Here is a 27,209-nt window from a genome sequence, read left to right on the forward strand (position 1 = left end):
TGGCCTGGTGGATTGATATTCACACTGGCAGAAGGGGAGACATTTTTTTGAGAGAACCGTATGACACCATTCCTGTACTCTTCCCCAGCCAAATCCAAGCCAAATGGGGAAGGGTGCTGTGTTGCTAGGAATCGGAGATGCCTGGAGGAGCTGGTCCTGCAAACCCTACTCCTGTGAGCAGCCATGCTCAAAGTCCTCTATGTGGCTTCCCTTCGCCCCCCGCTCCGTCCCAGAGTCGGAAGGGAGGACTGGCTGCCCTGGGATCGCATTAGCTGGATAGGGGCTGCTCACGTAAGTCAGGGATCCCAGGACTGGCCTACAGCTTGAGACGGGACAAGTAGACTTAAGAGGAAAACCCCTTGAGGTATCAGGGCAGTAATTCTAATGGTAATTTTGAACTGTTTTTGTCTGTCTAACATTCCTTTTTAATCCCCATCCTGCCTGCCCCTTCCTTATGTAGGGTTACTTTAGTGATCCTTGGAATGTTTTTGACTTCCTCATCGTAATTGGCAGCATTATAGACGTCATTCTCAGTGAAACTAATGTGAGTATTACTCTACCCTCCCCAGGATACCACCACCTCCTCCTCCTCTGCTGTTCCTTCTTTCTTTCTCTCTTTCTTTCTCTCTCTTTTTTTTTTTTCTGGTTTTTTTCCCTCTAGTCATGCTTTTCTTGAACTTGCCGTCGTCCTTCTCCTTCTCCCAGGGAAAAAAAAAGGAGGGGGGGAAATGCCTCCTTCTTTTTCACTTGTCATAGCTCGCCCCAAGGCTGTGACTGGTGAAAGCGCACAGAGTTTGGGGTGTGTGTGCTTTTTTTCCCTCCAAAAGGTAGATATGCTTGAGTGTAACTTTCTGACTAACCAGGCTTTTGTTGATACCCTCCATCATGTGAAACGTTACAGAGGTTTGAGCAACCAATACTGTAGAGTGGTAAGAGACTATTTAATATGCCCACGTAACCTCTTTCTTTTCTTATTTTTTTCCTCTTCTCTCCCTCTTTCATGCTTTTTTTTGTTTTGTTTTGTTTTTTATTTTATTTTATTTTACTTTTTACTTTTTTTCCCTCTTTTCTCCCTTTCCCTCTCTCTCTCCCTCCTCTCTTTCTCTTTTTCTTTCTTTCTCTTCCTTTCTCTCTCTCTCTTTCCTTGGCTTCCCTGCCACATGCAGCACTATTTCTGTGATGCATGGAATACATTTGACGCCTTGATTGTTGTGGGTAGCATTGTTGATATAGCAATCACCGAGGTGAACGTAAGTAGCTGGCGTCTGTCCATGATCGTGCCTGCTCTAACATTCATTTGCCTTTCCCGGGTTCTTTTTTTTTTTTTCCTCCCCCTTCCTCCTTTCTTTTGAGTTTGTTTTCAGAGCTTTTTTTTTAGTTTTGAAGCTCTCTCTTTTTTTTTGTTTGTTTTGTTTTCTTTTTATTTTGTTTTAATTTTTGGAACGACTTAAAGGACTTTTTGACTGTTGCATCATTTTCTTCCCTTCATAATCCGCCTGGCATGAATTAAACTGTATAGCAGGAAAAGCGATGGGAAACGTGGAGTGTAAGTGAAAAAGCTATTTGTGCCATGGGAAGCTGCTAGAATAGTCCCAGGCCAGCACTTTGGTCTACCCAGTGTTATGTTTTGCTTCCCATGGCAGTTCAATACTCTCCACCCCACAGAGATCTAAAGGTCAGTTCTTTCGAGGTGGAACTGCGGGAACCAAATCAGGAATCCTCCCTGTGCCTCCTTACCCAGGCTTCCTCCACAAGAAATAAAGACCAAATCATCTCTGTTTAGAGGAACCTGCTCCTAATGTTCAGTTCCTAATTTGAAAAAGGTAGATAAAATAAAAACAAAACAGAAAGCCCAAAGAAAAACAAAGCGCCAGAGTTTCAACCCAGTTTTTTTGGATTTGCAACCCAGTTTGCTCCGTCTGACAAATTCCACCAGCACAATTGACACTGATTGGCCCCACTGGTGCCCACCTCAGCAGACAGGTGAAGGATTGAATGAGCCACGGAGACTGAAATGAGCAGCTGGTGTTCAAGGAATAAATCCCCTCAGGCAAACTTTTTCCTCTCTTTTTTTGGAGGTGGATGGATATAGAATTATAGGAGAAATAGACAAAGGACAGGCAGGAAGCACACAGATTCTCAAATGAAAGACTACAAAGGACCCACTAAGTTTATGAGCACGGACAAAAATTGCACTGCAAAATCCTGATTAGTGAGGCCAGGAAAATAGAAAGATTGAAAGAAAATTTCTGTAAATATGTTAACGAAGAGCAAATCAATCATGAATTTGCAAAACGATGTGGCTGTTGAATAAACATTCCAGCTTGGAATTGTGTACTGTAGAGGCAATCCAGCGCAAGCAGAAGAGTGACACAACAGTTTTCACTCAGTGCTGTGTTTAGGGTAAAACATAGGCAACATTTTGAAAAAATCAAAATGCCTTACTTTGAATTTATCAAACAAAATGTTTTCATATCTTGGTTCTAGTTTAATTTCTGTTCAAGTTCATTTTTTTTAATTCCAAAACAGGGACATTTATCCAAGTTGTAATATTTTGATTTAGAATAAATGAAATATTTTATTTGACACTAGTCTATTTTGTCTTTTGAGAGAACAGAAAATAGTTTCTAACTGAAAATGAACTTTTATTTTACATCTCTTAAATGTCCTACTTTCTGGACGCAAAAAATTGTTCGCAGCATTTCCCCCAGAATGTCGTAAACAATTTTGGTTACCCTTTTACTAGAGAGATATTAGGGTTGGGCTGACTTTGTAGAGGGAAGTTACAATGATCAGCAGGGTGAAGTTGTTAATTTTAAAGAATGAAATGAAAGCCTTTTTTATGCCATACTTGTCACAAGAAAACTAAATGGGGACCCTGGTAGTAGCCTTCAGATTGTGGAACAGTTCAGTTCTCATCCATAGAGGCAGAACTGTCCGTGGTAATTGAGGAAATAAGTACGATTAACTGGAGATGAATTATGCTAAACATCCACAAGACTTTCCTGACTAATGTATTTGAATCCGTACAAAAATCTTCCAAGCAGAAAGGAGGGAAATCCTTGTGTTTTGATAAATAAATGGAGGTCTATCATAGTCTGAAACCCTGTACTGGAGGGAAAATCTAATGGATCCTTTTGAAGAAATTCACAGTAATTTCCAATATATTAAATAACTTTTTACGTCATGGTTTAAGACACTTTGATATACATCTCATTAAACTTTAGTCATCTGAGAGGAAGACAGATAGTCACCCAGGCTTCCTCTTAGAATTATTGGAGAGAAATGCACACCTCCCCAGGCCAACTGGTGCCTCCCTGTACATGCCTATGACAGGGAAAACGAATTGCTCTTTGGAGGTGCCCATCCAGTGACTGGAGAGTGTCTAGGTTTGTTAGGTTTGTCTAGACACCCCGCTCTCAGACGCTAAATTTAAGCAGGATAAATCGCGTTCATTCTCAGCATGTTGTTGAGAAGGGCACGCTGCTGCTAATTGTGCTGTGTTCAGAGCTTCAGTCTCCAGGGCTATCCATACTGGTGTGTTTAATTACCACCGATAAGGCTCCCTCTCTTTTCCACTCCCTGTCTAAATTCAAGTTCGTGTCAGCCAAGGCCCAGAATCCAGTTTTTGGTTGCAGAAGTCTATGAAAAATGAGGGTATGCCTCTGTCCAAACAGCCATCACCTGTCTTAGTTGAGGAGGCAGCAGGAGCGGCCCTGACTCTTTTAGTTAGGGTTATGAACAGCATTTCATGATGGTCCCTCTGTTTCCTCTAAAGAATCCTTTCCTTCTATACAGTTTTTACAGACTTCTGCACACGTCTTTTTGTTACCTGGCATGTTTAAATCTTCTCTTTTTATCTAGGCAAGTTCTTTGCTACTAGTTTCTAATGTTTGTTACTAAAAACTTGCACAATCTTTTGATGCACTGATAAATGAGCAGCAGCTATGGATGAAGTTTGTTCTGAAATGTTCTGAAATCCCTTTGCACTTATAACCCTTATTGAATAAGAGAATGTTGTGTATGTTGGTTTGTCCTGTTGGATTCCCTTCCTGCTAGAAGCACTTGATTTGTTACATCTGTAGCAGATGGGCTTTGGAAGTAGCAGCCCATCTTGGACGGACAGTTGTCACCTTCCCGAGCAGTGTGAGGCAGTTTGTCAGATACAATTCTCCCCTTCTCCTCAGGAGCTTGTTGCTTTCTTGCTGTTTGTGGGTTTGAGCAAACCCTGCCTTGTGTTTCTGTACACTGTCTTGTCTTGTTCCAAGAGACCTGGAGTCTGAAAAAAAAAAACAAACCAACAACTCTAAAATGCCAATAAACTCCACTAATTGGAGATGTTTACCCTGGTCAGGTGCAGGTAAGATGTTTCTGCCCAGCTCCTTAGAAGCCGAAGAATGATTGCGGTAGGGTCTTGGAAGGTGCTGCTCTTGGAGCTAAGGGACAGTTTTCATTGTTGTCAGTTAGGGAAGACAGAGAAACCTGGAACAGGTCAGTTTGACACGTGGACATAGACACGTAAGCCTGAAATCTCTGTGAGGTTCACCAGACGTTTGCACTCAGGGGAAGCATACCCAGCAGGTGCTGAGCTGCAATAGCTGTAGTTGTGGTGGGAACCCTGACTGACAAGCTCCACAGTGTGTGTGTAGGTATGTGCTTGCATCTATTTGTGCAGTTCCCCATGCTCTGTTTTTTCCTTTTGACAATTATTTTTTGTTTCTTGAAAAGGAATTTCCCAGACCAAAACCTTCGTTAAGATATATGTGAGTGTGCATGGGTGGGTCTTTGTGTGTGCACTCCATTGGTTGTAGTATATGTTCCTGAATGTGTTTGGATGCCTGTGGAGGGGCTACAAATCCATGGAAGAGTGTACAGACGTGAATCCGTGTGTGGGGGAAAGAGAGTGTGTATGCAAGCATACGTATTTCATACGTATTTGTGTTGTGAATGGTTGTTGATGGAGACACATGGGTGGTTGTGTATGTAACTGAGTCTATGAACATGCTTTCTGAGCCAATGTAGCTATCTTACTGTGCAAGTTTGATCTGCTTACGGGCGGGTGTTTATATCTGAGAGTTTCCTGTATGCAGGCATGTTCATCTGCATGCCTGTGGGTGAGTGTACACTTGCATGTCAAGCTCAGCATATTTTTGTTAGCATGGCTGTGCATTCAAAAATAGTGGGAAGGCATGTACTCATGAGGTAGGCCCCCAGGTTGCCTTCAGCATTTCTGAGTCCTTTAGGAAGCCTCCACTTAAAACACTTCATGGTGTGGAGATATGTCAAGTGATAAGTCCAATTGCATCACGTTAGGCCCGCTTGTTTACTGCAACTTGGGAACATCTCCCAGGTTCCCCCAGCCAGCTCCACAAACACACAGAGGAGCATCTCGCACAACTGAGTAAGTGCACAGGGCACAAGGCAGGTTAAAATCTGCTGGGTTTGAAAACTTCAGAATGGCACAGTTTCTGCTAAATTCACTTTTAAATTGCCTTACTTTCAAGATACATTTTCAGAGCTTTGCTTCTCAGTAAATGTTACACAACTAACTTCCTAGCCACAAAATGAAGATATTTTCAAAATCTTCTGGAAATATTCAGTGATTCTATTTTGGGCCACTCTTAAGCCACTTCTTAAGTAACTAAAGAGGGAGGGGAGGACTTTTTAATCTGCTATTAAAAAAAGAATTTCTGAGGCAGACACCACATGTGTCAACTCTCTTTAAATGCTAAGACCAAGAATGGGTTTTGGGGAATAAGATGAAAGATGATGTAATATATGAGGCCTGGGAGGTAGGGCCTGTGCGTTGTATTCCTTTGACTTTGACTAGATCCCTATACCTCAGTCTCCCCATCAGTAAACTGGAGATTGTTATTATTCCCTATGTTAAGAAAGCATTGTCATTAGTGTTTGCAAAACACTTCAAGTTCCTCAGAAGAAAACATTAAGGTGGTAAAAATTATTACTATCTATTATAATAATAATAATAGGAAAGAAAATGTTATAGGAGTTGAATAAAAGCCAGCAAATTTGGAATATGTCATCCCAGAAGTAGCCCCAGGCACAGGCTTACATTTCCTTCTTTCCACATCAGTAGACACAGCCTGGAGTTGAGTGCTGTGAAGCTGACTGACAGCCTGCTGTCCCCTCGTCCAGGCAAAGAAAGTTGCTCATTACTATTTGTTGTGCTGTATCAAAGAGGGAAATCAAGTTCAATTTGTGCTCTGTGCTATGGTGCCCAAAGTGATGAAAGAAAAACAGTCAGACCCTGAGTCACTGGGAAAGCTGCTAAAGTAATGTCCTTCCTCTCAGTCGGAGAGAAAAGCAGACACCTCTCTGGTCCATAGGGTCCTTTTTCCGTCACCCTTTCCCCTACCAGCATCAGACCAAAGACTTGCTGTGGCTGAGTCTTCGTTTGCCACCAAAGCATTGCTCATAGCAGTGCCCACTGAGCTGAATGAGTCCCTGTGGCCAGCCGAGAGGCTGGCCCATCCAGCTGCGGTGGGCAGTTCACAGCAGGCAGATGTGTGAGAGTTACGGAGGCATGTTCAGGTGGGAGCATGTGTGTTTCCAGAGCACCGGCATAGGTACAGTGGGGATGTCGTGTGTGTGATTCTGTCTGTCTTGAAAGGATGTCAGGGAGGGAGGGTTTGTGCCCACCTGCGAGCCTGTTGCCGAGGGCTTGTACTGGTGCCTCTGAGCGTGTCTGCATGTGTGGGTACCTCTGTGCTCGTCAGCTGTGTCTGGGAGTGCATGCGGATGACTGAGCAAAACCATCTGGACTGGTATCCATCCCACCTGTTCTACTCAGTGACCACGCTTGCATGTCTGAGTGTGTCTGTGAACACTGCAGGAAGTACAGAGGAGGAGGAGGAGGAACCCGTGACAGGTACGCAATGCGATACAGCAGATGTGACGAGCCAGGGGGGTGTGCATGGATACGAGATGAGAACTATCAGGGACAGGGAATTGGTGACTTGCAGGCTTTTGTGAAATAATGGAGTATTTCCCTGCATAAGTTGCCCTCCTGTTGTAGCAGTACACGTTTCCCTAAGAGTGAGCGTTGTGACTGGTCTGAGGATTGATGGAAATGGTGTTTTTTTTAATGGGAGAGGTGACAAGAGGAGAAAACAGGAATGTAAAATGTGGTGTGTGATCTGATCCAGGGTGGCATCTGGGAGACATAGGACCTGGGTGCTTCAGGGAGTAGCACCCCTATGAAGAATGTTAGAGAAACCCAAAACCCATCTTGTTGTATTCCTTCCCCTCGAAAATGTTAGTCAGGTCTGTTGTGCCCAGGCCTGCTGGGTAGTGGTTTGGCGTTTGTCTATCAGTTGTTCAGGAGAGATCTTGCACTTCTGAAAAGTTTTCCAAATTCTGGTAGGAAGTCAGCAGAGAGTTGCAGCTTGATTGATTCCTGGGTACTGGTGCAGTTTGGCCAGAGATATACCAAAGCATTCAGCTCCCAAGAGCTTGGAGACCTGTGCAGTGATTTCTCCTCTAGTCTTTTTTATTTCTGAAGTAAAGCAGCTCAGGCTTAAACCAGGCGCATGGGGCCTTTCCTTACAGTCATCATGCTTTTGGTGTCAAGAGGCTTCCTATGATTTGTCATGGGCTCCTGCTCCCATTCTTTGGAATATCTGACAGCTTATACTCAAGTCTCCCTCTCACCTTCTCCTGCACTTCTCCCTTTTAACCCACCCCCTGCCTTTCTTCCTTTTCTCCCTTGCTTTCCTTTCCCTCGTCTCCAGCCACACTAAACCTCACAAGTTCATTTTCACCCTCAATCAATGTGTCTGAAGGCAGAGAACCAGTGGCTTAAATCCTGCAGTCCTTATTCAGGCAGAACTGCCCCAGGGCATTTTGACTGCGCAAGGACTGGAGCGGTCGGCCCCTGCGACACAGTCCTATACACACACCCCCCCGCAATGGGAGCAAGGATCGGTGGAAGGACGACATACATCTAGCCTGCACCTCAGTTGGGACTGGCATTCATCTCTGTCGCTGCATCTGTCTGTCTGTCTTTCTGTCTCTGCCTGTCTGGTTCTCTCCGCTTCCATGCCCTTTGCTGCTCAGATTTTGGCCATCAGCTGCCACTGGACACAAATCTTTGCAATTCCTAGAACTTGCAAGTTCATTTACCCAAACCTTCCAGAAGAGGCAGAAAACATCTCCCTCCCTCTCTCCTTCTCCCTCTCTCTCTTTCTTAAATGCCATCTGGGTAGCAGAGGCCTCCAAATTACGTAGCAAAGGGCTGGAGAAGCACAGTGGCTTCTTTTGACATCTTGTGTTGTCATACCCTTACTGCTGCCATTCTAGAAGTTGTATGTAGTCCTGAGCTATCCCTGTGTGCGTGTATATGTATGTATATTTGACTTGTTTTCTTTTTGAAAAAACTACTGATAAAATTGATGTGGGGGTGGATTTAGTTTGCCTTTTTTAATATCTGGTGGTGTTTTTGTCACTAGAATAATCCAGGTAACACACCACAGTGGCCCCAGCTTCTGTATGTAGGAAGCCACGTTGAAGCATGGTTGTGAGCTGTAGCAGTGGCAAATGCTAGTAAACAAGTTTATTTTGCCTTTGGTGAACATCAGGAGAGCTGCCTTCAACTCTTCCCCAAATTAGGCTTAGATTAATTTGAATTTGATCACCTCCCATGCTTAATCAACAATTCTAGTGCATGTTTTTCACACTGTGTTGGTGAGAAAGAAGTATGGTAAGACTGTCTGACCACAACCATGTTTGAACAGGGTTGGTTTGTTTTTATTTATGTATATTTTTGTCATGAAGATGGGGCCTCTTCTTTTTCTCTTTTGGCTTAAAAATGTTGGTATTCTGAGTGCATTTCCAGAGTTCATAATATGATTTGCCCATTCAAAGAGGCGATTTTGGTAACTGCACAACTTTTTCTGTAAGGAATTCTATATGAAATATGAGCAAACAGAAAAAAAATGCGTGTATTTTTTGCAGAAAAGGGGATAGGTAATGCAAATTACTCTTTCCTCAGTTTACCTGAGTAGAGCTGTTACTGATGAGCGGCAATATTAGCACTGTGAAAAGAAAACATGTAGTTTCCATGGGGAAAACCACTTTGAAAGAGTCTCCATAGTACCCATTTTTGAGGAAATACCTTGATATTGTGATTTCCACAAAACTACTTGTTATACCTGGCTTCTGACGTTATTCCAGGTGCATGGAATAATCTGAACATATTTTAATGCAGGGGAGATTTAAAAGCAACATAAAAATAAATTTGCCATACTGGATAAATATAACCACACACATGCTAGTAAATTAAAATATGAGAAACTGAAGATAAAGAATCCAGGAGAACAAATTCTTAAAAGCTAATTGTAAAAGCAGTAAAAAGAAAGTTAGATAGCCCTATAGCTGTAAGACTTGATGCACAAACCTGTCTGGAGTCCTTCTGAGTGAAAATGTTTAGAGCTCTCTCTAAAGCGGTGGGGCACAGCATCTCATTGACTGCACTGAGGTGTGGATCGTGCTTTTAATTACTGCAGGCTTTCACATAGCCAAAACCTCGTTGGGCTTTAAGGCTTTTAGGGAAGGAGTCCTGATTTCTTATTTGACCATAAATTATTGTTACAGTAACAATAACAGCTAATAGTGGAAACACAAAGTACCACAGGCCTTGTCCTGTGTTCGTTCGATGGTAAAACAAGTGTGTGGCAACTACATTTCAGTACAAAGAGCTCTTTAAAAAGCTACGTCCAGATTTTCTGAGCAGTATTTAATTTTTCTTGTCATTTTTCTATCACATCACTTTAAAAAAATGCTACGATATTCTGGCATCAACATTTGTGATATAATACAGTTATATTTCATTTTCCTTTTAATGCCAATATGTTTTTCCACAAAGCTACTTAAAACATTCAAAAGAAAAAACAATAAAAAACAGCAGAACTACTCTAAGCTGGTTATATTTTCCGTTGGCTTACTAGCCAGGATAAATCATTCCTTTTGCCTAGCAAACGTTTCTTTTAACTTTCCCTGAACTCTAGTAAAGATTGTAAGTTTATATGAGTCCACAGAAAATCCGATTGCTTAGATCATCTCTTAATATATTAATGTTAATTAATGATAGCTCCCCAAGCACCCTAAGTTAGATGGTCAAAAAGGTGCTCAGGTGAGTTCAAATCCAGCTAGTTCTGTCACCTAACACAATTCCTTGAAGCAGTGAAAGATGTTTTCTGGCATTTAATTCTCCTTTTTCTAAGACCTACTTTGTTTAGAATGCCTAAGGAATTTTCCAACATTGCTGTTCTCCACACGCAGATTGAAGTAGTAAAGGGTGCACAATCCCCTGTATTTCACTCATTCAGTTTTGCTGTAAAAGCTTCTGTTCTTCATCCAAATTACAAGACCTTTTAACATCGGTCCTCCAAGACCTCATTGTGTGCACCCTGTTACTATTATGCATATTTAGAGATCTGCTAACTGGTTTCAGATTGCACTGCCAGTTGCAATGAAAGCAATGAATGTGACAGGAGAAGGGAAAACACACACAAGTATTTTCCTTGTTTTCCTCTTTAACTTTCTCTTCTCCCCCATCTTCTTATGCCCAGTCACTTTCTCCAAATTTTACTGAAATCTTGGGTAGGAGAGATCATGTTTCCCATTCCCAGGAGCACTAGGAGTAGTTTTCAGCAAGGCAATAATTAGTTTTCCTCTACCTATTGTATCAGTGATTTTTCCTGTCTGTCTTCAGCCAAGATACCATCTTGGGAACGGGGGAAAGGCTGTTCCCCGTTGGGAAGGTTTTTGTGCCAGGCACTCAGCAGCAGTTCAGCATGGTGATGGGTACCATTTTGCAAACCCAAATGCGCAGACTAACAGGAATTTTTGAGCTTCCCATTAAATAAAGACCTGATTGTGGGTTTTTTGCTGGTAGGCAAGAGAATGTGGCCTCCCTGCCAGATTTATAATCAAAGGTAAACACATGTAAACTAATTTCACCATTTCTAATACAGTCAATACAGCACCCTCATTTAGCTCCTGCCCTGCTCTCTCTACCCTCATATGTACCAGCCAGGCAAACATAAGGTGTTTTTTTTTATTTCTCACAAGACAACTGTTTTTAAAATGGCTGTGCTCTTACTGTCCCTCACTGGTCTGTTCTTTGTGGAGCCCGTCTGGCACAACATGCCAACAAAATGACTTCTGCTTCATATATCTTCCTAGACATCTGCTAAATGGGACCCATTCCCAGCTGCATCCAGATGACCTAGCTGTAGGGACTGGATTGCTGTTTATGGTCAGCTGATTGATAGCCAAAAATGTGGCTCTGGCTCTAATTGCTAGTAAAATTGACAATGTTGCAGAGTAATGGGACATCCCAGCTGGCCACATCCCAGTCGTTCTCTCAAAACCCACTTTTAAACTCGGAGACACCAGTCAGCTGTGCTGTCTGCTGAGCCTTGTCTGAGTGACTGGGAGAAAATCTGCTTCGCCCAAAGCCAGATCAAGTGATATCTTTTCCTAAGCTGAACAGACATGAAGGCAAAGATGCCTCAGCAGTAAAGAAACACTTGTTAATAGAAAAGCACTAAAACAAATTGATACTTAGAGCTAGGGATTTTGAGGCTCAACTGTTTGCCCAGACTTGAACGCAGTATATCATACACAGTGAGCATTACATATCATCCAGACTATCCCTCCTATTTTTTTAACCGAAGAATTCATCGAATCAATAATCATTTATTCTTGGAAAGAGGTGTAGAACAAAAATCTGTTGCTCGGTAGCTTTGTAACAGCTGGCTGCAGTCTCCATATGACCACCTCTAACGTGCTCTGATAATGCCTGTGATTGGCATTTCCAATCCCAGAAAGGCTCTCAGGCTTTATTGTATTCCATATGAACATACAGAAATCCAATATGACTCTGTAGGCTGTTTTATTCTATGAAACATTCTGCCTCAACATTAAATAACTTTCTAATTTAAAAGGCAATGAAAAGACACGGTCTGGGAATTAAATACTAACTGCTACAAATCTCAAATGAAAATGGTCCATAACAAACTCTCTCTTTGGGCTGCTGGTATCCCTGGCTATCCTCCCTTGAGCAGAGATTCATCACCCAAAAGTAACAGAGGCTGCTAGTTCACCTGTATCTACTGTCTCTTGCAATCCACAGTCCTGTTGCATTTGAATGAAGGCAGATGGGGTTTTCTCCTGTTTTCAATGGCATGTGTAGTTTCTTTCAGCACCTTCATCAAAGCATAAGATGGCTCATTCATCTTCACCCTGTCCCAGAGCCTTTGGGCTTGCCAAAGGAAGGATCCTGGCAACACTGCATGCAGAGTCTTTGAGCTGGTAGACTGCCCGCCCGCCTCCCTGGAAAAACCTGCTCAGGATCTAGTCTCCATCTGGCTCCATTAGTCCCCAGAAGAGTTATTACACTGAGGAGTGGAGTTACTGCAGACCACAGGCCCGTTTCTGACCTTAACACCACCAGTGTAATTCCCCATCAGTTATACAGGAGTTGCAAAGATGCTACTGAAGCTTCCTTCTGGATTCACATGCTCCTGCCAACCACATCACAGTAAACCCTTCATACTGAACTCCCATCCTCTTCACAGATGGAGCCCTACGAAGTCCAAAGGTCTCCAGCCTCATTTCTGCCCTAGGCAGGTGAGGCTGCCCAGAGAAACCCCAGTAACACCAATACACAGAGGGCACCAAGTTTCAATCTGTGCTTCATTTTTCCTTCTTCCTTATCCTTTTCCCACACCATGGAATCCTATCAGCTAATCAATAAGTAATTAACAAATAGCTGTAGAAGTGCTCAAATGCTCAGTGCACTGAAGACAAGCACAGCCATGACAGAAGAAGGACATGCTTCTGGGAGTTTGCTTAATTCCTCGAATCATCAGCCCCCAGGGAAGATGAAGCCAGTAGATGTTACTCACCCTCTCAGTACTAATGAAGTATTGCAAAGTGTTGGAGACAAGGAAAGCTCCTGCCTACCTATGGCTCAGGAAATTTGTCTTAGAGGAGAACTCTGCTGCCATTTCCAAGACAGGCTGTGGGATGGTACAAGAAATGGAAAAATCTATAACTTATACAGCACACAACAGCATGTCTTTAAAGTAACGAAGACCGGTATGAATGCTTTGAACAGTCTCTTCCTTCTGTTTCATTTCAAGATCAAAATCAGTGGCGTGGTCTTAGTACACAAGAACCTTAGCAGGCCAAGCCATGTCAGAGACCATCTCTCTACTTGCAGCCCTCCAGAGCAGCTGTGCTTTCACAACGCTGCTACAGATAAGAAGTCAAGATGGTGGATTTATTTGGGTGTTTGGGATGGGAGAATGTGGATATGAAAAGAACTGTCATTCGGAATGAGTCAAAACCAGATACAGGCTGTGGTCCTTTTGGAAAACCAGCCCCACAGATTTCCCTCCCTCCATCCCTCCCAGACAATGAAAAAAAAAGAGAAGAGAATAATGACCAATGTAAGAGAGAACATAAATCTTCCTAAAGAGGTGGAGGAAAAGAAGACTGCCCTTTTCAGCACAGTGATAAATTCACTGCTGGGTTTGGTGTTTAAAAGCCACATTAACTTTGCCACAAGGAAAGACAGTGAGGCAAGTTGGACTACTTAGGAACAGCAATGAGGAAACCATTGGCATGGATGGTAATAGAGCTGAGGAAAGCTGGAAACCCTGGGAACTCTAAATTTTCACACTTGTTCTCTCTCTGTGTTGCTCAGTGGTCTGGTCTGTTCCCAGGGTCATCCCCCTCAGTCCACTCTGGGCTGGGACAGCCTGATTGCCTCCTTTGGGAGCCCTTGCCCTGTGGATCAAGAATTGGTCAAGTGCAAAGGCAAGTTGAATGAAAAGCGTTCACTCTGTCACACATGGCTTCTGGCAGAGGTGTTCAAATCAGCAAAACCTCCCCTCAGCTGATACTCAAACTGGAAAATCCTTAAAGTCAATCCACCTGTAAAACAAAAGTAAAAGGTCCTGCACACAAGTAGCCTTTCAACATTTATTTTCATGGCTCAGTTTATCTTCAGAGCCTTCCTATCCAGATGTTCTGGGGCTTTTTTTGGCTACCTGTCCCACAAAACACAAATAATAAAACACAGGCAAGCTGCCTGTGCCTCTCTGAGTCAGACCGGTACTTGTACCTGAAGATGAGCGCTACATCTTTGACAGTGTTTAATATCTGCTTGTTTCTCAGGAGTCCCCCAGGCTTGATTATCATAAGACTTGAACTCATCATTTACCCAGAGCTAATGAGAAGGATTATTAAAACATCCTGAAAATTAAGAATAATTTGCATAGACATACTTTACCAATTGTTCTGCTTTTCTGAAAGTCATGGGAAAAAAATAGAGCTTTCAGCTCTGTAAAAAGTGACTCTTCCATTAACTGTCCAGTAATTGTCAATCTAGGGCAATCTGCATAACCAAATTAAAGCAATTGACTTTCCTTATATTTACGTTAAGCACTTGGAACCATAAGATTACTGTCTGACAATTTCATGGGTATATATGTGAAATTAATTAATAAGCTATTCAAATTGGTATGATTTGCATAGTTGAAGCTAATTAGAAAAGCAAGCTCTAGAATTTCAAAATCTTAGAATACATGGGAAATGAAGGAAAAAAACTGATAGCTGCAGGACACATTTGCTTTAAAAGTTACCTTGACCTTATTAACTGTATTCAAAATAGGCTTTTGTTGCATACAGATATGCTAATATTTCCCCCGAGATCTGAGATCATGTGGAATCTATGTGAAGTATAAATGCATATACATTGCATTTGTATGAGCTGGCACTTTATGTCTATTGACCCACATGAGTTAGTGCAGGCAGAAATGTAATGGCAAATTTCATTGCAGGTGTCACATTTTTCCTAATTCCTCTTATTGCACCAAGTAAAATTTTAATTCCCTAATGCAAGAGATTTCAGTCTCTTCTGCAGAGCTGTCTGAGGATTACCATGTTACATGGCACTGGAACAACTCAGGGCTTTTTCCAGGGAAATCAGCAAGGTGTTCACCGTTTGCCCCAGTAAAGGCAGCATCATACACCTTTAGTCCCTCTTTTCCTGTAAGATGGCACCCTTTTCTAATAGGCACTAAACCCAAACCTCAGTTTATGAAAATTATCCAAAAAACCTCTAGTGCTTCACCCAGATTAGAGTTACAGGAAGGCTTGATTTTTTGTTTCACAAAAGCTCCTTGTAATTCTAACAGTGTTTTTCTGTTTTAAAATAGAATAAAAATTAAAATTTGTAATATTTTCAGTAAAAGATCATTCCAACAGAAATAATTGAGGAAAATCAAAACATTTGCTTAAGTAAAGTAGAAGCAGTTTAGGACTGATTTTTTTCATATTTATATAACATTTCTAATTGAAATGAAAACTCAAATTAAAATGTGCAAGGAGAAAATGTGAGATTTCATTCTTACATTTCTTAAATGCTTTTTCAAAATTGGCATGTTTCTACAGAACATTTCACTTTCAGCATCAGCAATCTTCTAATGGAATTTTTTTTTGTAGAAACAAAATAATTCTGGCTAGTTTTATTCAAAATATTCCCAGAAATTCTCAAAGAACGGCACACTTAATGGAAGAATTCAGGGTTTGAGCAGCTTGCCTGGCTTATTTTTTATTTTTTTTTCCTGCTAATAATTTGATTTCACCGTAAGGTTGTGGGAATTGAGAATTATGCCATCTGCAATCCAGTAATATTCCCTGTCAGAGAAATACCAGATACATTTCTGCCTGGTCTTATAATAACTTCACAGACTTTGGTGGCAGGTGGATTATCTCTGGAGTTCTTGTGATTAAAACCACACACAGCAGTGGCAGACAGATGACTCTGGAGGGGGTTGTGGTAACTCCCCAGTGTAATGGCAGGCTATTACCTGCCAGCAGCCAGGTTGATTTGAAACCCCGGCTCTTTCCAGCTCTCCACAAAGACTTTTGTTACTCAGACAGCTTCCTGAGGTCACTTCAGACTTTTGATACTACAAATGCCAGAAAAGTCTAGTGGCTTTTCTTTTATCATGTCTCCACGGCACCGATAAATTCTAAATCTCTTTTTTTCCTATGCCCTGGTAAATTCTTGTCCTTCTTGAAGCTCATGTCCTTGCAGATCCCATCTCAGCTTGTGACTGACCCACAAGTGTGAAAGAAAAAGCTCCAGAACAGTAGTGCTCTTGGCTTGCAGTTGCCCTATTTGTGCCCTTTACATCCAGTCAAGATGAAAGTGGCCAAGCAGCTGAAAAAGCCCTTCAGTTCTTTCTCGCTCCCTGTAGCAACAAAATCAAATAGCTGTTCCTCATCACATATCCCTTAATGAAACTGCTTTTAATTCCCCTCAAAATCTTATCTGTGTTTGTACAATGAGTTCATTCCCCAGAATGTCTCTTTCCACCCTTCATTTTGTGTCCAAGAAGGTCACAGATGCAGTATGGCTAAAGTAGGCAGGACTCTTGGAGGACCTCTAGATACAAAGAACTTGAGCTAGAAAAGACCAATATCCCATAACTGCAAAGGAGCTACACATCACTGCAGCCTCCTCAGGTGAACTCTACAGTGCGGATTCTCAGAGGCACCCTTCCTGCAATGAACAGAAAAAAGCAAGAAGTGAACATCTATCACCTCCTTCCTCATGGGAGAAGGTTAACAGACCAATGGACAAGTTTCCAACACATACGGCATCTTCATGGGTAACTTTTCATTTTCCATATGTCAACAGCAATCAAGGAAACATCTTAGGAGACACCCATCACCAACAACTGACTACTGCAAGTAGTCTCCTAAGAGCTTCATCCACAAGCCATATTTTCCTCAGTGGAGAAATGCCATTATAGATTGTTTGTCACAAAAGGCAACATAAGCATCTGACCATTTGTTTTCTTGAGAAATACGAAGATACTCTGTCATATCATGGTGCCAAAGTCTCAAACACAGATTTCCTCTCATCTCTTCAAAGCTAGGGCTACCAGGCAAAATTAGAAGGCTGCCATTGTACAACTGCATTGACTGAGACAACTCTGACTAACAAAGCAACAATAACACCGTGCATTTGGCTGCTTAAATGGTCCCCAGATCAAGCCAGGCCAAAGTTCTCCACAACATAAAGACTGTGTCTTCAAAGGATTCTGTCTTGCCAAAAGAGATTTGCCCCTATAAATGGAAGAAATCTTGTTAGAAAGTAAAAAAAAACTACCAGCAAGGAAGTTTTACTCCTCAAACATTGGGAAAAAATCAGTTTGGACTTCCTAGCAAAGACTGGATCCTCTGAAGGAGATGAACTCATCATCTGCAGTGTGTCCCATGGTGTAAAAAAATCACTACCATCAACAGTGCTGGTAATGGGAATGCTGCCTGCCTCTACTGTCATCTCAGTGGCAGTCAGGCTTATACAACTACTGAAACATCCTTACCCAGCAGTCAAGGAGCCTCCTTGGATATATTGATTAGGCTGTACAAACCTAATGGAGCTCCCCTTCAGGCATTTCTAGGTGCTACTTCTCTGGATAGCCATTATAGTTGTCAGCAAACCAGCCAAAAACCCCAGGGAACTCGAACCTCTCAACATGGTTCTCCATCTCCAGTGTTTCACAGGGTTGAGGCGGGATTGACATCTCTTCTCAGGATTTCTCTACTGAAGCTTTCATTTTAATCTATTTATTAACATACCTTATTATTTTCTGCCAAATCTTTATCCATCTGGTAGATATTCTAAGCCATGGATATTTCAAGGGGCTTTGATACTACCATGACGTTACAAAGCCTTTAGTCTTTTTGCTCATGTTTTTGCTCCTGTCTTTACAGCTCTGAAGAGGCAAGTCATCCCTTCTCAGAATTTTGGAATGGATTACATTACAGCACAAACATCGTATGATATTGATTGTTACATATTGCCCTTGAAACATTGAAACTGGTTCTCCTGGAGTGCAAATTTTATCCTCTCCTAGCTTCCAAAGCATTCATGTTATAATCAGGATTTGGAAACCCATAAACACAACCTGTTATAAACTTTCCTTGACTTGATGGCAAGATCAGACTCCAAGTTTGATATGTGAGTCAGTATGGAGGTTCAGGAGACTCTGATGCTCCCTGTACCCATCCAGAGGTGGTATGTTCTTTGCAAATAGCTGCCAGTAAGCCTCACTCCCACCTACCCAGGTGAAGCACGATTAGCAGGAACACAGTACAGTTACCTTATTCAGTGCTGTGGTCTCTGAGATTTTAAGTATCTCTCCATTGAATGAACCTGTCTTCTTTCCCAGAGACCTTCTTACCTGGGATCCCGAATTCATGATAGGCATAAGCTGTGCCTTTCGCTTTTGTGCCTGTAGGGGCTTTAAGGATGCAGCAGCTTGAGCAATGTGTCTGTTTAAAATGCTGGTGCTCTGGTACACACTGAACATAGTTAAAATGAGATATATGCAGGCAACAATATTCGAAGGAGCTTTTCAGACACGCTTCAGGGATCCCTCAGTCTTTATCCTACTGAATCTTTGCTTTGGCTTTTAGAACCTGCTTTTCTGTTTCTTGACCTCTTCTGCTCCTTAGCACCTCTTTTTTAATATGGTGACATCAAGAGGGGGAAAAAAAAAGAAGAAATGGCCCAAGCAGTTTCATTGCACTCATCCCCATTGAGTGTCTTTACACAGACGCATCCTGCTTTCCTGCTTCACCTATTTCTCTTCCCACTCTTAGCCTGCAGGTTCCCTTCTACATCACTCCTAGTATGCCCCTGGACTTGTTTGTGATTTATACTTCGGGTTCCTTTTCTCTATGATAGAAATTGTGCAGAGCATCATGTCTTGACTGATCTCGCTGTTATTGTTGTTGCCCTTTCTCATTCAGTTATGTGCATGCTACTTGTGCCCCAAATGGCAAGAGCAGGGTAGAATACTTGAAGTTCTTTTGCAGGTTAGACCACATGCAGGGGAACAGATGACTTCAAGTAAAACAGAGTACAGCCAAAGCTGCCTTCTGTTAAGTGGTGTAGCTTCTTCAGAAGCTCCTTCAAAGACATTAAACAGATGAGGATTTACTTTTGTACATTGTTCTGAGATTTGTAGAAGTTAAATCCTGTCCACTTCAGATGGGCATTAGATGCTGGCTTTAATTCCAAGTACCTATCACCATGCCTCCATCCCTCTGAACTGATGTGACTACTACATTCTCAGGTGCCAGGTGCCTGTCCTTGCCCTAAAATTGGCATACCCACATCACTTGCAAGGTTGAAGATTCTCAGAAAATCTAGCAATAGCTCTCTCGGCTTTACAGTTAGGAATGGCTTGAAAGTCCCAGTAATGGGTCCTCAGATATCCGTGCTCAGGTCCATTGGTGACTTTTTGGCACAGGTGGAAAATGGTAGGATTTGGCTCCTCTCTGAAATGTCGGTGGATATCAGAAAATGTATTCAGCAACCTGCAGCTGTGGGTTGATATCCCCCTGGCATACTCATGCACAAAATACTGTATGCACAAGCATATCAAGAACCTCAGCCCACAGTGCTACAGTTTGTAGAAATACCACCTGCCAGTGTTAACGGAAACTTTCCTGTGCTGCTTTTGAGCCTTTACTGTAGGTAATGATATAATTTGCTACATATTTGACTCCATCTTAAAACACAGGCCAGTTAGCTCAGGCAATAAGAGAGGAGTAAGACAACCTCTACTTCACTTTCTTATCAGTGCCAAAGATACTCAGAACCTTTGGTTTCTAGTTTTTCAATGTGATGGCAACTCCTCCAAGTTGAGCATCCCATATCAACAGTGCCTTCTATAGTCATATCCTTTTATACAGATTTTTTTACTCTGTACGTTACTATTATCTGCACTTTCTGATGAAATACCAACAATATCAAAACGGCAATTAAGGTATAATATTCCACAGTAACTTACAAGGCTGCTTCAGCCAGTCAGTCACAGATGCACCAACACTGTCAGCCAGGAAGGATGGAGAATCCTGAAAGGTGCTGAAAATTTTTGGGCTTCCTTCAGTTAGTTTGAAGGGGCTTTGTACCTTCTACCAGGAATGCAGCAACTAGCAGAATGAGGGTCCTTCTATTGTTAGAAAAGATGATTTGCAAAACTAGAAAGAGGAAGGGGGATGCGACAGAGAAACTCTTTGCTGGAAAGGAGATGTTTACCCAGTAACACAAAATCTAAATCTATGCCTGGTCTGTAAGAAACGTCTTTATGGGCACCGCTCCTTAATTTGGTATTCAAGTCAACTTTTGCCTGTATGTGATCTGAAAAGAAAACACAAGAGCAAACATGTGAAAGAGGAGGATAAAAGCAATGAAAGCTGACGCTACCCAAAAGACTATTATATGATTAGGTGTACCTTGGGTTTTTAATTGTTCTCATCTGCCTATATCACCAAATAGGCTGTGCATCCAGACTACAGTTTTTATTTAGGTAATACAATGCCAGTTTGGTTACTGCAGTGTCCTTGGAGAGCAGGAGCACACTGCAGGAGTCCTCCATGGCACTAGAGGTGAATTCTGCTACTGGCAGAAGAAGAAATACATCAGTTTCGGCTTTGCTAATGTAGTCACAGGAAGTAATGACAGACAGAGTTGGCATATGGGGCATATGGTAGAGGTTAGGCCTGAAGGATTATGTTACTATTGAATCTATTGAATTGAAGGACTCCTGATAAAGCTGGTTTTATTTAATTTTCAATTCTGCTTCTTACACCTAAGGGTATTTGCAGCCTTGGGTGTTTTTTAGAATTGCTCTCAGTACGGGAAATGGCCCCAGAAGTTAATCAAGGAATGTCAGGCAGAGTGTTTGCAGCAAATAGGCTCTTCCAGGCATGACCAGGGCTCAGCTCAGCTCAGCTTGGCCTCCAAGGACACATCCATTGGGTCTCTGGAGCTTTGCTATGAGGTGAGTGAGGGTACAGCAAGCTAACCAGCTTTACCAACCCACTTTCCACAGCTGGTGGTGGGTGTTGTAGGGTTGCCAAGAGGCGATTAGACTGTCCCAACCCATTGTTTTAGTAACAACGTTATCGCTCAGAACTACATGTAAGGGAATGGGGATCTGTAAATAGAAAGTGTTGCTTTAGCACTGGGATATTATGGGTTTACAAATCAGACTGATGCACTAGAAGCTGGCTGGTCCCTGTGTAGACATGGCCTGGATCTGAGTTGGGGAGCTAAATCAGATCCTGTATTGAACTTGATAATAGTGATACAAGAAACATTTTAACAATATCAGTACCTCCACTGCCTGGATGCCAGGATGTCTAGCACTCAGGAGATACTGGGTGCAATTCACATATGGTGGTAGTGGATACAGCTTACATCAAATTCAATGGGAGTTGTACCTACTTCTGCCATGGCCAGCTTTGATCCTGGGCGTCCTAGGGAATAAGCCCAGCCTCTTGTGCATTTCTTTCAAACTCCCTTTTGCCCTCTTCTGCCATTTTGTTGCTCCTGTGTTAGCCAAGACCTAGTGTACTAGGGCTCTTGATTGGAGACTTATTACAGCTTATTTCTGTCTGCCTTTCTTTAAAGCCAGCTGAACATACCCAATGCTCTTCCTCTATGGTAAGACCGAAAATACAGACCACCCTCCCAGCTTCTGTGACACTCTTTCTAACACACTCCTTTATTCTCTTCCCCGTGATCACAAGTTCTCTCTCCAAGCCCAGCCTAGTTATTTGTGCATGAAGCTGCCATGTTGTGTATTGGTGTGAGTCTGGTGTTCACATGAGCTGTGAATATGCTGCACATGTGTATTTCTTGTGCATCTTGAGCTTTCCTTTGATCAAGTTAACTGTCGTTCTGCCTTCTAATGACTCACCAAGAGAGAACTAGACCTGGTAAGATTTCTTGTTAGCAACAAACTATGTCACTATCAATGTGATGCTGAATGAGTTTGCACTGTGACTTCATGTCCAAGCCTCCAGACTAGAAAGGATTGGGACTCCGAAGTTCCTCTTCAATGACGTGATTGACTGTAACATTTGAGTTCGTACTTTGCACAGAAAGAGTAAGTTGTGCAATGGGGCACACAAACTCTGCTGCCTTGGTGTACAAGGCAGTTCCCACACCACCCCAACAGAGTTGCAGTAACTCCAGTCTCTTGATTGCCACTTTGCAGAACCTCCCTCCTCTGGCAAGGATACACCTTCAAAAAGCTGGATGAAAGCCAGGAGAAAGCAAGCAAGGCTACTCAGGCACTGGCTTATCTGTAGCCACCTAGTCTTAAAATGAGCGTAATCTCCTGAGGCATCGCTGAGTGTTTTTGGCTAAGTGGTTTTATGCCAGTAAGTTTCAGATTTGCATCAGGGAGAAATTTGTTCTGTTTTACCTGCTGCTTAGACTTTGCCTGCTCCTGGACCCTAGGAGGACAGGGATAATTTTCTGCCTACAGCAGCTGCCTCCTCTCAGCAAGGAAAGAAGAAGGAATGCTAAAACCTCTGTCCAGACCCCTGTCCGAACTTGCTGCCATCTAAAGGGCCAAGCCAACAAGAGCAGCAGCAGGTAGAATAAGAAAACACTTTTTTTTGTGTGTGTGTGTGGTCACAACCACAGCAGTACTGCTGTTCACACAACTTTTAAATTTGGACCTCAACTCTCTTTTAGGTGGTATTGGAGTTTAGCTTCTTAGAGAAAGTGGAAGGGAGGTGATAGGACTTCTGTAGGATTGGGAGAGATGTGTGACCTTATAGTTAGCCCCTCTGGGACTGTAGTGCTGACAGTATTAAATGCCATGATTTTTGATTTCTTGGAGGCCACACTCCCTCCTTCATCTCAGAGCAATTCCCTCTGATTCACTGAAGCCCCCAGCCTGTTGTCCAAGTCAGAAAACAAGCGTGATGTGAGATGCAGGGAGCACTCGGGCTTTTCCTTGACACAGCCCGTTCCTCTAATCTTTTTCACCCGGTTACTGCACAGGCAGCGAGCGTCAGCCTTTGCTGCAAACTGGAGGAAGCTACCCAAAATACCCACCAATGATTCACCACAGATAGACAGACAAACTGCAACTGGGGTGCAATCCTGAACTACTGCACACGACGCTGAGCTTTGTGTGCGAGCGGGGTTCACAGACACCAGCAAGCAGCTATGGCCCTGGTGTGCCCCCAGGGCTGCACAGCAGGAGCTGGGGCATGGACCCAGCCAGGAGCCGGCAGAGCTGAGCGCCAATCTGCTCCTCCTGGGTTGGAAACAGGAGCACACACAGCACACAGGTACACATCCTCATCTGGACATTTAATCCCAGAAACGTACATCCAGGACATTTAATCCCAGAAACGTACATCCAGGCGGTTCCCTTGGCTTTTATCAGGAGCAGACAGACAAGCAGCTGCTGTTTTCGCTGCCGGGTGACAGGAAATCCAAAGGGTCTGTTCTCTCTTGGTTTACACAGTGGTGAGTAGTTAACAGCAGGGGTGATCTGCACTGTTTCTTCCTCCTAAATGTTGCTCTTTCAGTGGCGTTCAGACTCAGACTGCAGTGGTTGCAGACTGAGCAGGGACAGAGAGGGGGCTTCTGTGCACTTCCTTGCTCCACAGCAGGTCAAGTGGCAGGGTGACAGTGTTATCTCCCCCTGTGACAGGAGGTCACATTCCCACAGTGCTGCTGGTGGCAGCCACCAGCTCGGCAGGCTTCGCACAGTATTTTAAGGGGTTAACGAACTGGGAAACACAGCATTTTCTGTGCTGTGCCTCGCCTACCCTCCAGCTAGGCAGCGGGTCCTCCACCAAGGCCCAGGTGAGCCTGCCGCCACGGCAGCGCTCAGACCGACGTTGCCTTCACACGTGTGAAGGCTGAGGGACGTCAGAGCTGGTTACAGGCCCAGGGGAAAATGCTTAGGGAGAAAGCAGATGCTGTGAGAAAAAAACAGGCCAGAAGAAAGACTATTTTAAAATACTGCACGCTTGAACAGTAGCAGTAAAGCCAAAATAAAAAGTTTTTAAAAAAATAATAAAAAAAAAAAGTCAGTGCGCAGACTGTGGGAAATACAAAGGGGTCATGAGAAATGCGAAAGGCCCGAATGCTGAGTCGCGGTAGCGAGCGACCACGGCCCAGCCCCCAGAAGCACGGCCAGAGCCACGCAGGGCAGCGGGGCTGCCAGGGGTGCCGGTGACGCCAGCAGCCAGGCAGGGGCAGTGCACGCCGTGCCCCTGTGGGGTTTCGCACCCCGGAGCAGACCGGGGACCTGCTACTGTTTCCCAGCAGAGCAAGCGGCACGTGGCTAATGCCCGACACCAGATTCACCAGAACTGCTCGCTGAGGCGCTTGCTGGGGTAAAACATCCCCGACAGGTCAAAAGAGAAAGATACTTTCTCCTCCAGTACAATGTCAGAGGAGAACTGCATCTTTCCAATGCAAGGAGATGTAATGGAGGGGTTTATAGCATAACATATCCCTAATCACCAAAAGTCCAGGCAACCTGAAGGGAGCGGCTCATGGCCTCGAGAGCCCCTGTAGAGTAACCTCACCACCATGGGAGAGAGGGCAGGCTTGACCAGCCTTGGCCCGTCCCTGGGGTGCCGGGGCAGTGCAAGCCCAGGGAGCGGTACCAGGACAAGGAACAGTGCAGTGAGCTCTCGGCGTAGCATCCTCTGTGGCCCAGGGCCCCTGTTCCTCCCGTGCTGTTGTAACTCCTGCCTCTGTGCCAATGGCTTCCAGAATGCAGAGGAAAACTCTCGCATCTCAATCACCTTCTTCCGACTCTTCCGCGTGATGCGTCTCGTGAAGCTTCTGAGCCGAGGGGAGGGCATCCGGACGCTGCTTTGGACCTTCATCAAGTCCTTCCAGGTATTCCTTCACTTATCTCTAAGTAAGACCTAACAGGGTATTTTTGCCCCTTGGTGGCCTCTCGGGGAGGGGTTTCACCCAAGTGCCTGGGCTCAAAGGCTGCTGGTCAGAGCTGTGCACACCAGTGACATGTGGCACGAATGAGACTCAAGTAAATGGGGCTCACAGGGGACGACTGCCTGCGTATGAGTTTCATCTTTAAAGCATGAGTAATTGCTTGAGACCTTCCTGAACAGCCTTGATAGTTCAGTTCAACTCAATTACTGCCTGTTTGTAACCCTTCAGTCTCCTCTTTTTTTTTTTTTTTTCTATTTTAGCTGTATTTTATATCTGTTGTTTTAAGCAAAATACACAGCTATGGGGAAGGCCTGGGTCTCAATTAAGTTTCCCTTTCGCCTTGTTTTGAGGATTTCCAGTGAGTATTAGAGGTGTGTGACTCCCACGCTTTCATCCAGGAAGAATTTCACCTTCTTGGCCCCACACCTTTGGCCCTTGTAAGAATGCCAAGTTATTAAATTGCTTCTGCTTTTGCCCTGGAGGCAGATTGCATTTCAGTGGTAGATAAAGTACCAGAGTAGATAGGGGAAGGTGAAGGAGACCAGACTGGATAAGAATCATCACTTCTGGGGTAAAACAAACACCAAGAGATAGCTATTTGCTAGAAAAACTGCTTTCAGACCAGCCTCTAACCTAGCCATGCATAGAAAATGGTAGTTAGAGATGAAGCATAGCATATTCCTGCATCTTACAAGTACTTAACCTGAATTTACTGGGCCGGCACAACCTGGATGTTAGCTGGGTCAGGTCTGGAGGAAGCGTCAGCGAAAGACAGCACAGGAATACAAATGATGGTCTAAACATGAGAAAAGATGCAGGACACCACTGGACAAAAGCATGAAAGAGTAACTTGTGCAACACACAAGCCTTTAAAAATCAACCATATATCCCTCAGATTGAGGCTTTAAATGGTCAACAGCATTTGTATTGACTCAAATGGGAAAGGAGCTGATCCATGCTTTAAAACTTAAACCTCACCAGCTACAACACAAGCTGGGACCAAAGCCTGCAGTGCTGTGGATCACCACAACTTCTGTCTCTGTCAGCAGAAGTAGCACACGTGTACACCAGGGATCAATCTGGACCTTTTCCAGTGCAGCGCTCAAGTGGTCTTGGTAGCCGGACCACCAGGCTCATGCAAAGGACTCTTATTTTGCACACTCCTTGACTGCTAGAGGATCTAATATTGCACGGCAATTTTCTGACACATCTGTACCACAAGCAACTTTTTCCATTGCTTACATGGTTGCTAACTTCCAGGTTGTTATTTGAGTGGCTCCAGTGGGAACCATTTTGTCTGCATCCATAGGAATGAGACTCCCTTGGCACAGCTCAGCCATCCCTGATGCAGGGGACAGAGTCACACTTTCCAGTTCCTGCTTCTCCTCCCCTTGCCCCTGTGCCCCTCCAGCCTCTTTAGCAATATCTCGCTCTTATCCTGAGCTCAGCTCTCCACAGCTCTTGGCTGGAGAGGATGAGATGGATGGGAAAGGGAGTGCCTGGTACTTCCCTCCAGTGACCTTCAGACCTCTTTTATTGGAGAGTCACTTTTAGGCAGGGTTGTAGGGTGATGGGAGAAAGTACCAAGGGAGGTATCTTCCAGAGCGGGGGTGGGGGGGAAATAGCACCGCAAGCAAGTGCTTTTTCCCTTGAAAGCCTTTAGCCATTTATAACATGGTATTCTCTGCTCAGAGCTCCTCCTCTTGCAACTACTGGGAGGCTCCTTTGGTAGCTAAGAATAGCCACTCTGCAGAGCTCTTAACTCAGCCGCTCCCACTGCCAAAATCTGGGATCCCTGCAGACTTTGTCTGGCACGGGCTCTTCTCCACGTCCCCACATGCTTCCAGGAAGCGTCTCTGCTCACACAGGGCAGCCTAGTAAGCCATGAACTTGTGCTGGAGTTCAGAGCCCATCGTAACTATCATGTGCCCTGCGCATGGCACGCAGGGCTTACGTACAAGTTGAGGCACCAGTCAGAGGAGCGCGTGGTGGGAAAATGCTCAGCGGGGTTTCCGCCTGCAGAGATAGCAACAGAGCCCAGGCTGGCGAGTGGGAGGAGTAGGAAGTGAGAGGGGTGCTGAGGGCAAGGCAAGGCCGTGGGAATCACAAGGACAAAGTGGTAAAGCCAGGGGAGGACGGAGACGGAGGAGGACAGAGCCAGACAAGTGGAATATGGGAGGTGGGGAGCCGAAGGAGCCATGGGGAATGCGGAGCAGAGATGAGTAGGAAGGTGCACCAGTGGAGAGGAGTGGGCTGAGCGGAAGAACATGGAAAGAAAGTAGAGGGCCAGACGGCCAGGATAGGACACTTTCCTAATCCCCATTTGAAAGACAGAAGAACTGGTAAGGTTATGCACCTCAGGTCC

General features: G+C 43.9%; 1 protein-coding gene across 29 annotated transcripts in view; it reads left to right on the top strand.

Moving 5' to 3' along the window:
• CACNA1C (calcium voltage-gated channel subunit alpha1 C) overlaps positions 1–27,209 on the top strand; it is a 487,583-nt gene that overhangs the window by 427,608 nt on the left and 32,766 nt on the right. For 10 of the 29 annotated variants that reach the window (XM_087765448.1, XM_087765421.1, XM_087765445.1 and 7 more), the window contains 4 exons: positions 461–544; positions 1,167–1,250; positions 21,536–21,568; positions 24,659–24,787. In XM_087765448.1, coding sequence (XP_087621574.1) covers positions 461–544; positions 1,167–1,250; positions 21,536–21,568; positions 24,659–24,787 — 330 coding nt within the window. The remainder of the gene's footprint in view (positions 1–460; positions 545–1,166; positions 1,251–21,535; positions 21,569–24,658; positions 24,788–27,209) is intronic. The other 19 variants (XM_087765433.1, XM_087765429.1, XM_087765434.1 and 16 more) reach the window with 4 other exon arrangements.

The sequence above is a fragment of the Nipponia nippon genome, unplaced genomic scaffold (genome assembly GCF_047370975.1).
Source record: "Nipponia nippon isolate SJK-2023a ecotype South Korea unplaced genomic scaffold, ASM4737097v1 scaffold_3, whole genome shotgun sequence".
Taxonomy (NCBI): Eukaryota; Metazoa; Chordata; class Aves; order Pelecaniformes; family Threskiornithidae; genus Nipponia; species Nipponia nippon.